At 41.6% G+C, this 14,555-nt stretch overlaps 1 protein-coding gene across 1 annotated transcript in view; it reads right to left on the bottom strand.

Moving 5' to 3' along the window:
* CUNH10orf67 (chromosome unknown C10orf67 homolog) overlaps positions 1–14,555 on the bottom strand; it is a 77,335-nt gene that overhangs the window by 39,258 nt on the left and 23,522 nt on the right. The window contains exons 5-6 of the mRNA XM_028764789.1: positions 6,965–7,120; positions 293–440 (exon numbers count right to left, since the gene is read on the bottom strand). Coding sequence (XP_028620622.1) covers positions 293–440; positions 6,965–7,120 — 304 coding nt within the window. The remainder of the gene's footprint in view (positions 1–292; positions 441–6,964; positions 7,121–14,555) is intronic.

The following is a 14,555-nucleotide window of genomic DNA, read 5'->3' as shown; positions in this document are numbered from 1 at the left end:
GATCTCTGGTCTGTTCGTACCCCTCCCCTCCCCTTCCCTTCTCTCCTCTCTTCTTTTCTTCTCTTCTCTTCTTTTTCCTTTCCTTTCTTTTTTCTTTTCACAAGGCAAGGCTCAGTAGCACAAATATAGATAAATCCTATGTTCCAAGCAAAGAAAGCTATCTTAAAAGAAAAACTGATAGCTATCAAACTGATTTCTAGACACATATATGTATATATTATAAATATATATATTATGAAATACATATATAAATACATTATACATTATTATAAAGTATGATTGGCAGGGTTACCTAATATTGCGTTTTCTTTTATGGCCGCTTGTGACTCGTCCTCAAGCACGGTGATGATTTGCATCAACCTCTCGTTCTCTGCCCTGTAATCTAAAAGTTCCCTTTCTGAGATTGGTTTTGGAGAGCTGGGCTCCTTGGCAAAAGAGTCCTGCAAAGACAGGGAATTCCATATTTCTAAGCAGGGAGCCGAGGATTTAAATATGCCACTCTAGGACAATGCAGATACAGAGGCTCTATCATATAATTTTCTGAATTCTATTACACACTTATAATATGAATAGGAAAAAGGAAGGGGTATAAATAGAACTAGCTGGAAGAAAGGCCACAGTACATTCTGTACAAAGACCCCAGCACATGGGGACATTTTATTGACAGGAATAATGCATATCATACTGTTCCTGTGCCCTCCTCATTCAGGTCAATTCATTATGGAGGCTGTGTCCAGGGAGGCAGCTGGGGCCCCTCCACCCACACTTCTTTCTGAGTGTCTAGAGCGCTGTCCCCTGTAACTAGGCAGGCTGGGGAGACCGTGGATGGGCAGCGCCAGGGGGTGGCAAAGTGTAGGACTAAGGAGGGGGGCTTGTTGCCTTTGTGGCATTTCTCGGCGTCAGTGCAGCCAGTGTGGTGAGGAGCCCATCACATGTCAAGGGGTGACGTGTGCAGGCTGGGAGCCGCATGGAGTCCATCAGGAGCGCGGATATGCACACAGTTGGTTTTCTGCTGGGTGGGGGAGCCACCCAGAGGCAATTCATATTCTGAACATTAACGTGGCTTTGCATGCCTGTCACAGGGGCTGTGCAGGCGGTTAACGCTATTGAAGACTTCAGCTTAAATTGCTATGCAAAGTGATTACCTTGTAAGAAGGTTTCAAGATAACTTACAACAAAAGACTTTAAAGTTATAGTTTTAGTAAAGCAAACTCATTTACATTTTTATTATGTGTGTCTTTTGTTTAAATCTTGCCATGTCCATTATGATGGAGGCTTTTTCCTGTGCAATAGAAGTTTATTTGGGAAGGCTACTCTCTTTCTTCTTCCTCTTGTCTGTTTCAAAGCTATTGAAAACATCTGAATATACTCTCCTATGGTTGTCTACATTTATGGACACACTTAAAAAAATTAAGATGTTGTGGATCAGGGAGACTGGTGCAGAATTTTGTACCTCATCATGGATGATGCAATTTCAAAATAACAGTCACATTATTATGCTAAAATAGGGAAACAATTCTACATGTCTTGTTTTGAAATTACCATGGACTTGAAAATACTTTTGAACTTTACTGTGGCCTCAGCTGAGTTATGAGTTGTTTCTTTTATACTAATTCCATCCATGATCGCAAATAAATAAGAATAACTAGAAACTCAAAAACAATGCCATCTTTTCAGTATACTGATTTCCTTCAGGAATTATTCTCTGACTTAACTTTAGGAAAACCAGAAAGTAAGCTGTTAAAATGTTTCTCCCTGTAATTATAATGTTCCAGAAGAAAAACAAGTGTTGAAATGTCTTGTAATATATTAATAATACCTTCTAAAATGAGTGACTTATTTATGGAATTATAATCATATACATTGGATTTAATAGCTTTTGAGTTTTGTACTAAGCTTGGGCACACATCTTTGAGATTTTGGACCTTTGTTCTATTTAGATTATTCCAGTATAATTAATTTTTAATTTTATTCATTTACTGCTATTGAGACAGATTATTGCTATATAGCTGGGGCTGGCTATCTTGCTTATTTACTTATTTGTATGTATGAGTATTTTGCCTACATGCGTGTTTGTGTACCACATGTTTGCCTGGTGATCTTGGAAGTCAGAAGATGTAGGATCCCCTGGAACTAAAATTGCAGACAGTTATTAGTTGCCATGTGGTTGCTGGGAATTGAACCCAGGCCCTGTGTAAGAGCAGCCAGCACTCTTAACCACTGATCCATCCCTCAGGCTCATGGTCTTGAACTCTTCACCTTCCTAATTAGACAACTATAGTGCTTGGATTCTAACATGCATAACTAACGGAACACTAAGCGTTCTAACAAGCAGTTAAGAAACAGCATGGGTTTCTCTAAAAATAAAGGGAGACCCTTAATATTAATGTGTCTCGCTTAGCTAAAATTGAAACTATCACAGAATGTGTTTATGGTCTAACAGGATTTCCTAAAACATAAACAAACAAGGCTGCCTTGAATATGCTTAAGTCTCTATTCCCCACCTGGCAGCTCGTGGCCATCCATAGAGGATTACATGGGTGCCTGTTATCGTTCATAGCCTAAGAACTACGGGAAGAAAAATCAGATGACAAAGTGGTAGCAGCTTCCAGCTGACTTGTTTTCTAAGCCTCTGTGTGGGAAAACACAATAAAATGAGGTGCTTTGCCTCCAAACATCTACAGCCTCAGCTCTCCAGAGGTTAGCCTTTAGCTCTGTCCCCACCATCTGGCAGCTGCAGGAACTGCAAGTAATTAACTATTCAGACACCCAGAGCAATGAGGACACTCATTAGCAAAGGGGACAAAGCCTTCCTCCTGGCTGCTGCTCTCCTCTCTCACACTCAAGTGGCAAGTTTTGTGGTGATGTTCCTTCTGCCATCTGCCCCACATTGCTAGCTCTGTCTGGCTTAAACCATGAATCTCTTTAAAAATAAACTGCGTTCATAAAATGAGGTTTAGAAGGTAGAGACCACTAAAAGAAAGTTAGCTGAGAGCTTAAAGGCACAGTAGCACAAGCCAAGACAGTGTCATTTGCAATCATTCTGGAATTTTAATTTCCCACTTTCAGTTTTCTATCATTTTATGAAAATGAGGCTTTTAATAGGTGGGATAAAGGCAAACTGCCTTGAGAACAAGGCTTTCAGTACATCTGATTCCAAGTCTCAGAACTCTAAGCTGAATCTGGAAAGAAGTGCTTCCCAAAGCAGGACAGTTCGGAGCTCTCCCTGTGCTCTTGACCAAGTGCCTAGGCACCACTGACAACTTGTTGGAGAAGTGGCATCTCAGCATCCAGCCCAGATCTCCCATGTGAGTCTGTATATGAACAGTCTGCAGGTGACGCGTATGAACCAAGGTCTGAGAAGTTCCTTGCCCAGATCTCTCCATGTGCCTTCCTGGCTGTTCTCTTTTGTGATATTAGCATCTTAATTCTGCAGACTCCATGGATGGCACTCGGACGTCTTAATTTGTGGATGGTGGGTGAGGGGCGGGGAGACAGGGGGTGGGCAAGCAGGATTCTGATGCGTGCCCTTGACTCCTGACAGCCACATAGAAGAGCAGGTGCTTCTCAATGAGTGACAACCAGGAAAGTGGCACCCTAGGGCAGTGCAGCCCTGCAGAGTAGCCATTCTTGAATGATAGCTCTGTCTTAGCGTTGTTAGCAACAAGCAGATCTGTTTTTCAATGGAGGGCGGGTAGATGACAGTTACACAGCCTGGCCATAATTGGGGTTAGAAGGAAAAATGAAAAGCCAATCCGATAAAGAACCCCAGATGAAATTAAAGTCAATATGTGGTTTGCACAGGCAAGTGACTGCATGTGTGCACACAAGCACACATACATACACACATGCATGGTACACACAGGCACATGAACATATTCTAATGAATGGGGTAGCTTTTTTTTTTCTCCAATTCTCAACAGACAGCATGGCAAACCAGAACTCACAGAAGTCTGCAGCTAAGTCACATTGATATTTCCCACAGAATAAAAACTGGAATCAAGCTGTTGCTAGGTAAACTGGCATTAAGAATATCATCTGCAGCCCAGGCTTTTGCCATTTGAAGAGATCTGCTTTTTGCCTGCCACTGCTCACACGTGTAACTTGGACTACTTGGTAATTGAACTTGTCTTTTTCTAGCCAATCTTGTCAGTTGTCCCTCAGAACCAAGCCAGGAAGGATGGCTTGACTACTTATTGACATCAGTAAGCTGCTAATGAGATTTAATTATAAGAAGAATCATTCCGTCTTATGTTGACTAAGCAAAGCCAGCTTATTTTCAAATGTTTTCATAGCACTCCTCTTGATATTTCCTCTAAATACTTATTCACTAGTAAAGTGTGTGTGTGTGTGTGTGTGTGTGTGTGTGTGTGCGTGCGTGGTGATGGCAGGGCCAGTCATGAGTGAAATGGCATGTGTGTGTAGGGCAGACATCAACTTTGTGGAGTTTGTCATCTCACCTTTAAGTTTTACAGATGGAACTCCTCAGACAGTGTGTTACAAGCACTTATACCCGCTGAGCCATTTGCTGGTCCTCCCCTTAACACCTTAACTGTTTCTCTAAGTTCTGCCCTCCGAATCCAGTTGCAGGTTAGTATTGTGTGATGTCTCAGGGGGATTTTTGAGCCACTAGAGGGGGCAGCTGTCTACACTGAAACTTCAAAGAGCTGAGGACTTACACAACAGGCAAGTTTGTTCCTAGAGAATTTAGTAAAATGTTTTCCACAGGCTGACTGATAGGGAACCATGCTGAAATTCAAAATTAAAATCTGAAACCTGAAGTTGCAGGAATTTTTGGATGAGGGAGACTCAATATGGGTTGATGTTCAATTTGTGTGTGTGTGTGTGTGTGTGTGTCTGTGAGTGTACATGCTCACTCGTGCCTTCTAGCTTCACCTATTTGTCTTCAGTCCTGAGACTCAAGTTTAGGCATCTTCTTGCTCTTAGAGGCTCATGGTAAAATCCTCTCTGGCTCTGGACTGCTGCTGGGCCCTGACAGCTGATAGTGCTGAGCCAATGAGAGATGAGAATAAACCTGTCTTTCTTGCAAGTTCTTGCAGACAGAACTTCAAGGTCTCCTTTCAGCTGTCTTGCACTTCCCAGTTGTCCCCATTGGCTCTAGGCCTTAGCAGGAAGGTGGTGACTGGCTCTTTTTGCCAGGGAGACTATCAGTAGGGAATTCTGACTTTTTTTTTCCTTCTCAGCATCTTGATTTAAAAGTCATTCTGTCAGCTGCTGTGGGAGTAAGGACAGTTCCACACCACCATAGGCAATGTCCTGATAACTTCCCTTATTTTTAGGGACGTCTACTGTGTAAAGGCAGATCCTTGACTTACGCCACAGAAAAGATTTCAGAATGAGCTCATTTGCAGCAGACTTGAAGCTCATTTAAAGGAAAAGTTTACCATGCATTTAAGCACGGGGATTCTAACAGAAAGAGCCACTTGAGGAAAGCATAAGAGACCTCCAGTGTGGACGTCAGCTCCTGTGAGAGTAATAGCTGAGTCACATGTGACAGTGGTGCATATGATTTTGTGGGTTCTTTCCCTTCATGTGGTTGCTAAGGAAAGCGAATAAGACCACAAGGTGGTTCTGGAGATATAGTGAACAGGATTACAATTGGTAAGTTAAAACTCTAGAAGTTAGGATATCTTCAGTGAAAACCAGTCTTGTTTGTTAGACTCCTGGAGAAGAGTACACCTGAGGCCATTACTCACAGGCCTGTGTCTGTCTGTGTGTGTTTCTGTGTTTCTGTGTGTGTGTCTGTGTGTGTCTCTCTGTATGCATGTCTGTGTCTGTATGTGTGTATTTCTATGTGGGTGTCTATGTGTGTGCATGTATGCACGTGCACACATATATGCATATATGTCTGTGATTGTTGAGACCAGAAGGCATTGAATCTCCTGGTGCTGGTTTGTGAGTAGCCCAATATGGGTGCTAGGCACAGAATGCAGGATCACTAGAAGAGCAACCATCATTCTTAACCCCTGATCTTATCCCTTTAGCCCCCAAGAGTGTCTTTCTCTAAGAAAAAAATCTTATTGGCAACCTTTATAACATGCATGACTACATTGCATAAGAATTCTGGATTCTAGGCTAGTGAGAGGCCTGATCCCAGACTCCCAGTTCTTCTCACTTCCCCAGAATTTCCCATCTTGTCTTTTCTGTACCACCTCAGTTCTGTTCCATTCCAGTTGGCATTTTGGAAGCCTCTGCTTCCAAATCTTGTGGAGATTTGCTTTGTTCGTCTTCGACTATCTTGACTACAAAGAGGATGGAAGCCTTAGGAATTACAATAAAAACGCACATTGTTATTCCCTAGAATGGAATTGCTTTTTGGCACTGGCAAGAGGGTTATTTCATTTCTATTATAAGATAAAATTTGAATACAATGATAGTGCCCATCTTTATAATTACTGCGGATTTTCTGGAATGTACCATAGGGTAATAGCATGCTGGGCTGGCTTATAGTGTGGAGAAATTGCCAAGATACACAGAATCAACTTCGCTCCTTCTTTCTTTCTGAGTCAGTACAAGTGTGCACAAATGTTTACATGCTGATGAATGTGTTTTGGTGCTTGTGCCCATGCACAGGTGTAGTGGAAGCCAAAGCCAGGTGATATCAGGTAGCTTCCGAATTTACTCTCTACCTTATTTTTTGAGATAGAATCTTTCCCTGAACCTAGAGGTAACCAATTTACCCAGTGATGGCCAGTGAGCCCGAGGGATTCTCTTGTCTCAGCTCCTCCCCACATGCTGTGGTCGTAGGTACACACACACCACCACGCCCGGCTTTCATGAGAGTACTGGGGACTGAATGCAGGTCCTCATTGCTAGGTTTTATACCATCTCCTCAGCCCAGTTCTTACTAATTTTTAACTCAGAGTTATTGCTCTCTGTGATCCTACCTAGATGGATTAATATTAATTATAATTAATTTATTATGAAACTATATGAAACTTACGACTTTTTTAAATCCAAACTCTTCATATAGATCTAGTTCATTCCTTAAATTCCTAACAATTTCTTCTTTCTCTTTCAGTTTTCTCATCAAAACATTCATTTTGACATCTGCTGCATCTTGCAGGGCAGCTTTTTCATCTTCTATTTCGAAGAATTTCTGGAGGAAAGAAAGAAACATCACAAATCTGATAAGAAACTTGTTGAGAGCAGACTATGAAGACCCTTGAGCTCAAGATCTCAGGAGAAACCAGGAATGTTAAGCGCACAGGATTATCTTTCTGATGGGTAAGATGAAAAACCTGTTCTTCCATCCAGAAAGCTGAGAACTGGAAATGATTAACTGTCTGGTGATCTGCATTATCTGTTGGGCCAGGCCATATCGGGCTTCTGTAACCAGGACTGGAGGTGGCTAATAGCCCACATGACCTCTATGGCATCCGTACAACTGAGACCAGGCCCCCTATGCTAGAACAGGTAGTGTGTCTCTAGAACTCATTGTCTTGAAAGAAACAGCACAGACCCTGAGTTGACTTTCAATATAAATTCCCAGTGCTTCCTTGTGCACTGGGAATTGTATTACACCAGACATCTTTTTTTTTTTTTTCCAAATTGTACTGGACTTAAATACATTGGAAATAAACTTCCTGCTCTGAGACTCCCTGAAGTCTGATCCTAGTCAACAAAGTCATTTTGCATTGGGTTTTCATTCTTATCTCTTCGATTCTCTGAATGACACCTTCAGGGACCCCCTGGAAAAACGTTCAGTTTGATTTCTTGCCTTGTAAACCTGTTTTTTTGTTTTTATTTTTTTTGTTGTTTTTTTCCTTTGTAATTTGTCCACATTTCTTGGCAAATCATTCTAAACTAAAATGCATGCTAAAGCAATATAGTACCACATTATCTGATAAAACACAAAGCGGGGCATGTTGTTCAAATTTTATCTACAGTACAAGTAACGATGAAGAAGAGGAAGATGACTAAATAGGGGGCTTCCCACAGAATGCAGGTTTCCTTCCGGCATCCCTCCCACAGCCACAGCCATTTGTCAGCAAAAGTGTCTACCCAACTAGAAGGTACACAACTCTGGTTGACCTCAAGGAGGATGGTTTTGGGAGGATAGGTCTGTAACCAGTGGCAGGCTCTACCATAACAGCTCTGATGACAGTCATAAACGGACTCATTGTACTGTGAACTTAGCAATAAACATTTGGTCTTGGCCCCACCATTGATACCAGCCACTAAGGAACTCAAGAGGAGACATGGCTGCCTACAGTTCTGGAAACAGGTCCACTGGCCTGTTATGCTTGCGGAGCCTGAACTGGCCCTGAAACTCCTCCAGTGCCTGTCCCTGCTGTGATTTGAGAGCAGTGTCACCTTCCCAGGAACTGAGCAGGAATCATCCTAGTCCATGCCCCTAAGTCAAGACATTCTTCTCAGCCATATAGAAAACTCTGAAATTCCCTGGAACAACCCTGGCTGTCATTCAGCAGTGACAACCCACGAAGGGACCCGCAGGGAGGTTTATGTCTCCATGCCTTCAGAGGAGGGTCTACTGATTCATGTCCCATTGTAGATCATGGGTAGCACTGTGAACTCTTTCCTTCTCACCTCAGTCCCAATGTAACAGAAGCCATATATGTCCAGAGAGACCCACCAGGAGATGCTCACACAGGCCTCCTAAAGGGGCTTGAAGACGTTAGTTCAATTTCCTATTCCAGGGAAGCCCTGAAACCCAGCTTCAGCCCCACAAAAGCCATGATCCAGGGTAGCTCTGAATCCCCAGGAGTCCAGCAGGACACAGGTTCATCTGTAGTACTCAAGTCAAAAATATTAAAAGTAACTATAGCTAAGTAGTTAATGGATAAATAATTTTAAAAGTTGTGAGATATGACATCAATGATAACATAAAATATTGGATGAAGGAAAATATCACTGCATGCAGAGTTGTATGTCATTGAAATTAAGTTATACCCTTCCCTCCCTTCCTCTTTCCTTCCATGTCTCCCTCCTTCCCATAGCTTTTTCTTTTTTCTTTCTTTTCTTCGTGTGTGTATGTGTGTGGTTGTTGTAGTTGTTGCTGTTGTTAAGGCAGGCTTTTACACTATATCCCAGGCTGACTGGAACTCACAAGGACGACCATACTGACCACAAAGTCATAACCATTTTCCTGTTGCAGCATCCCAAATGCTGGGATCACAGGCATGTGCCACCATGGTTTGCCACAAATGCAGTATTAATTTTTATATAGCTAGACGCAGCATTTTCCAATTTTGCCATCCTTTTAAGCATCAATTTCATCTTTGAATGATTTCTCCCCTCCTATTTTAATGTTCATGTTCAAAAGCAATCTTCAGTATATTTTTAAATGTATTCTCTCATATATTACATCCTGAATGCAGTTCCCCTCTCTTCCTCCCTCCCTCCCTCCCTCCCTCCCTCCCTCCCTCCCTCCCTCCTCTCTCTCTCTCCTTCACTTTCTCCTTCCATCTACCTCTCTCCAAACCTCAACCACTCTTCCTTTATTTCTCTTCAGAAAAGGGTAGCCCTCCCATAGATAGCAATCAAACTTGGCATAACAGGTTGCAGTAAGATTAGGCACCACAAGGTGGTCTATTCAGACCACCACAGTACAGAACGATAGAGAGAAACAAAACAAAGCATGCTATTACAAACAATCCAACAAACTATGAGAAGACAACAAGAAAGGAAGAAGGGAGTAAAAGGAGTACAAGGCAGAACAATCAACAAAACCGGCAATCGTAAGCTCTTGCCCATTCAGCAGTTACTTTAAGGTATAAATGAATTAAAGTTTCTCACCAATGGTAGGTCAGTGACTGAATGACAAAGAAACAAGATCCAGCAATGTACTACCTATAAAAGACCCAAGCTCACCTTAAGGATACTCAGGGGCCGGAGATTTAAAGATAACACAAGGATTTTCCCTGCAATTGGTAGAGAATGAGGACAAATACATAATATCAGACAAAACAAAATTGGCTTCAGTTGTTCTCATAAGAGACAGAGGTCACTACATAGTAAAAGAATCGATTTATATAAAGAATATAACAGTTGTAAACATATAAGCACCAAGTATTTGAAAATCAAAATATATAAAGTAGGTATTACCAACTTAAGACAGAAATAACATTATGATATCTGTGAGGGTTTTGGCAACCGATTAATTTTTTTTTGGTCAATCCTTGGGATTGAACCTAGGACTTTACACATCCTAGATAGGCATCTACCACTGAACTACACCCTCAGCCTAATGTTCTATTTTCAATAACAGACAAAACATAAAATCTCAGTAAGAAAACTATAGAGCCGAATGCATGAGAAACAGAGAGGAGGTTCAGTGTGTGAGGATCCCAGGGAGGTCATGAATAACCTGAGGTGTGCAGAGGAGGCAGAATGCAAACAGCCTGGCGTTGTTAAAGGATGAAGTTCAGGAGTAAGACACAGAATGGCAGAAATAGGAACTGGTGGTGGCCGTCTGTCTCATGCCAAGTGGCTCTGACAGTCCTACAAATATGAAACACTCTTACACAATGGCAAACACTGGGATTAGTGACCCTGTGGAATAAGACGGCAAAGGAAACACAAGGCCAACCAATCAGCAAACAGGAAGTTCAGCCCCACCAAGCCTCCTTGGGAACCAGAGAAATTCTCTGCCCCTTCACAAGGCAAGGAATCACCTAGACGCAGAGCTAACGGATTAAAGGTGTAAGGAAATGTTCTAAAACTAAATTGTACTGGCTTCACAGCACCCTTAACTTGCCCACTTTCAATGAGTACATTTTATGCTATGCCAACTGCATTTCAACAGAGCTGCTAAGTGATTTCAGTACAATACACCCATGCTTTCAATATACATGAATAATAAGTCAAAAAATTAGACAGAGATTACACCTTCTAAAGAAATAAACTATAACAGGGAAAAAATTGGCTGTATAAACTATCTACAACTTATATAAATAAAATGATAAAACTTTTTTGAGATATAGAAGACAGAACTGAATCAATATAACAAGATAATCAAGATAACATTCCTGGATGGGGGGCTGTATACTGTGGATGGTAAACATCTGCCATTCATGAATACACTTCCGCAAAATGGGAAGTTTGTTAATGGTGGAATAACCACTCCCAAATTATTTTATTTTATTCAAAAGAATAAAAAAAGCTATGAAAATCATAAAGGAGAAATAGAATAGAAAAAATAAAAACAAACTTGTTAGAACACTTGCCTAGCTATAAGGTCCTGGATTCCATCCCAGCACGCACACACACACACACACACACACACACACACAGAGGCACATGCACACATACAGTATTAATTCAAAAAAGTAGTATAATTCCAAAGAGTAAATAGACTGTTTCATTTGTTTGTTTGAGATAGTGTCTCACTAGGAAGGCCGGTCTGGCCTAGAACTAGCTATGTATACCTGTCTGGATTCAAACTCAGGGAGATTGCTAACCTCTGCCTCTCAAGTCTGAGATCAAAGGCCATGCCACGACACCAGACTAGTTTTTGTTGTTTAGAGATAGTTTTCATATAGGGCCACAAAATATCTAGACAGACTTGAAGGGACTCAATAAAGGATAGATCACAAATCATGAGAAAAGGAAGATATCCAGTAAATGGCATTCTAACACAATGCTTACAATATTTATTAGTCTGAAAGCTGGCAATGGCATTCTGTTATCCCTCTGTTCTACAGGCTATACAAATATCTAAGTTCTTGTATTAAATTCCCATTTGAAAAACTGAGAGTGGTTTCACTTTTTATTAGAACTACAGTAAAGTAATATCTTTCTGAAATAAAAAATATAAAGATGATATTAATGTTTAAAGTTTTCTTTTTTTTTCAAATAAAACAACATAATATCTCACACAAATTAAAAGTTTAAATAAGTTTAGAATCACGCTTTGAAGCTGGGAGAAGTAACTACATCCTTAACTGGTCTCTAGGGGGCAGCAGAGAGCCGGTTATTCTTGTCCTCCGCAGGTGGTTACATTTTTAAATCTCAACTGTTTCCTTATGACTAAGCCTGAGTGAAGTAGGCCAGGATTAGCAAGGCTTGTGAGGTCATGAATCAAATCAAAGCTAACAAGCCCAAGTGAATCTTCAAATAATGACTTTAATTTAACCTAATATAAACAAATGTTTTCATCTGATAAAGCACCTAACCACAAATAATGTGGGTCAACCTGTTGGGCTAGCATATGTATATGAAAAGTTGGTAACAGGCAGAATTTAGCTATTTCCTTTTTCCACTCCCAGAAATAGAAATTGTACATATGAAAGGTGTGGTCATTAATCTGCCATAGTTTTGAACATTTGATGTATATTAAAAACAATATTCTAGGAATTATTGAAGACATGAACGATGATTAATACCTGTTCTAATAAACCATAAATTTCTGAATTACTGTCTTATTGTAAACAAAGACTCCAGAGAATTCTTGTTTGTGTGTGTGGAGGAGGTGAACTGGTGTGTGTGTGTAAGTGTACACTAGTGTGTATGTGTGTGGGTCTCACACTGGTGTGTGTGTGGGTTGCACACTGGTATGTGTTAGGGGTGCACACTGATGTGGGGTGTGGGGGAGTGGTGCACACCAGTGTATATATGAGGGGTGGTGGTGCACATAGGTCCCATGCAGATGCCAAAGTGTGGAAAGCTTTTGGGGTCTCTTGGCAGGAATTTGACATTGGGCCAGGGCAGGGAAGTAGGCCTCATGCAGGAATCTGATAATGAGCAAGGACAGGAAAGTAAGGTCAGGCAGGAATGAGATAGAACAAAGAAGTAGGCTTCAGGCAAGAATAAGATTTTGGGCTAGGACAGAGAAGTAATCTCAGATACCTTGGTCATCCTGATAAGCCCTTAGATACAGTGACCATGAGACTTTGTTTATTGCCTTGCCCGTTCCTTAACCTAGAACTGACCTTATTACTTAAAATAATTAATTAAAATGGTATAAAAGCGGATTGGGAAAAAGTAAACCCGCCTCAGTCTCAGAACTGGCTGGGGTCCTGCAACAGTGTTGTCTAATTGTCTTTTTCTTTTTACTCCTCGCTCCTGCCCTGGAGAACCTGTTGACTGACTGAGCTGACTTGGTCAACAAAGAAGGATGTCCTGGGCTCTACTCTGTCAGTCTCTGCTTTGATGGTTTGAGACAGTCTCTCACTGAACCTGGTAACCCACGACCCTCAGCAGTCTTCCTTTCTCCACTTCCAACACAGCTACAGATGTGCTGGGATCTCCACTCGGGTTCTCAGACACATACTCTCATCCACTACACTATCTGTCAAGTCCTGGGGAAGAATTCTATTGCATCAGGTTCCAGCTCTCTACAGGCCATAGAGAAAAGACAAGGAGTCACAGTGTCCTATCAAAAGTGGGACAACTCAGGGGCATGGACGGCCTTTCACTGTAGAAAATATCCACCTTGAACTCTTTACCCACTCCTACTGTTAGTATTCTGTCTAAACTCCACCTCCGCAGTTATCTGGCAACACCCAGGTATGTTCCTCCCCACAGTTACCTGGCAACAGCCAGGTAGGCCTGCCCACTATAAAAGGGGCTGCTCACCTCCTCCTCTCTCTCTTACTCTCTTACTCTCTTGCCTCTAGCTTCTCTCTGTCCCCTTGCCTCTCCCCTCTTTCTTTCCCCCCTCTCTCCATGTGGTCATGGCCAGCCTCCACTTCTCTCCTCTCTCTCTCCTCTTTCTCCGCCATCTTCTCCCATTTCTCTCCCTACCTTTGCCCTTTGCCCTGAATAAACCCCCTCCCCCGTGGAACCGTTTGGTCTGGTGTTGTCTGTTCTAAACTGCGCGCCAAAGTCTAACACCTACCACATTGCCAGTGCCTGCATGGAAACAAGCTGTAAGACTAAAAATGGCAAGTTAAAAACAAAAACAAAGCCTTCTGAGAATTTTTCTCCTGATGCTCACACATCTGGGAAGTCTAAAACATATTTCAGCTGAGGATTCCATTATGTTCAGCACAGGCCCACAGAGTCTCACAGAAGCAAATGCAAACATTCTCTGAAGAAACCTCCCTCAATCCCAGATTTCAAAGAACTCTCAAAAGAGCAGGAGTTCATAGTTAAACATTATAAAGTTCAAAAGCACATGTCATCTAGGTCTTGTGAGAGCCAACACTTGTCAGACCCTCAAACATGGAAGATTTGTACATTATGAAGGACAAACTATAAGTGTATGTGAATGTACTAATGCATATTAAAAAGGTGATCTGAGAGCTGGGGAGACAACTCTTTTAAGAGCTGTGTAAGCATGAGGACCCGAGTTCAGATCCCTAGCACCCATGTAAAAGCCAGGCCCAGTGTATGTATCTCTAACCCCACCATGAAGGCACATACAGGCAGATTTCTAGCACATGCTGGTCAGCCAACAGAGCTAAAAAAAATGTCAAACTCCAGATTCCCTGAGGTAATACCTGTGCTGGGTATATAGTCAAGGGACTTTGTGAACCAAAAACTTTCTTTTTTTTCCTTTTCTTTCTTTCTTTCTTTCTTTCTTTCTTTCTTTCTTTCTTTCTTTCTTTCTTTCTTTCTTTCTTTCCTTC

The sequence above is a fragment of the Grammomys surdaster genome, unplaced genomic scaffold (genome assembly GCF_004785775.1).
Source record: "Grammomys surdaster isolate TR1022 unplaced genomic scaffold, NIH_TR_1.0 146, whole genome shotgun sequence".
NCBI classification, from domain to species: domain Eukaryota; kingdom Metazoa; phylum Chordata; class Mammalia; order Rodentia; family Muridae; genus Grammomys; species Grammomys surdaster.
Note: the sequence above shows the minus strand (reverse complement) of the source record. Positions and strands in the feature narration are given on the sequence as shown.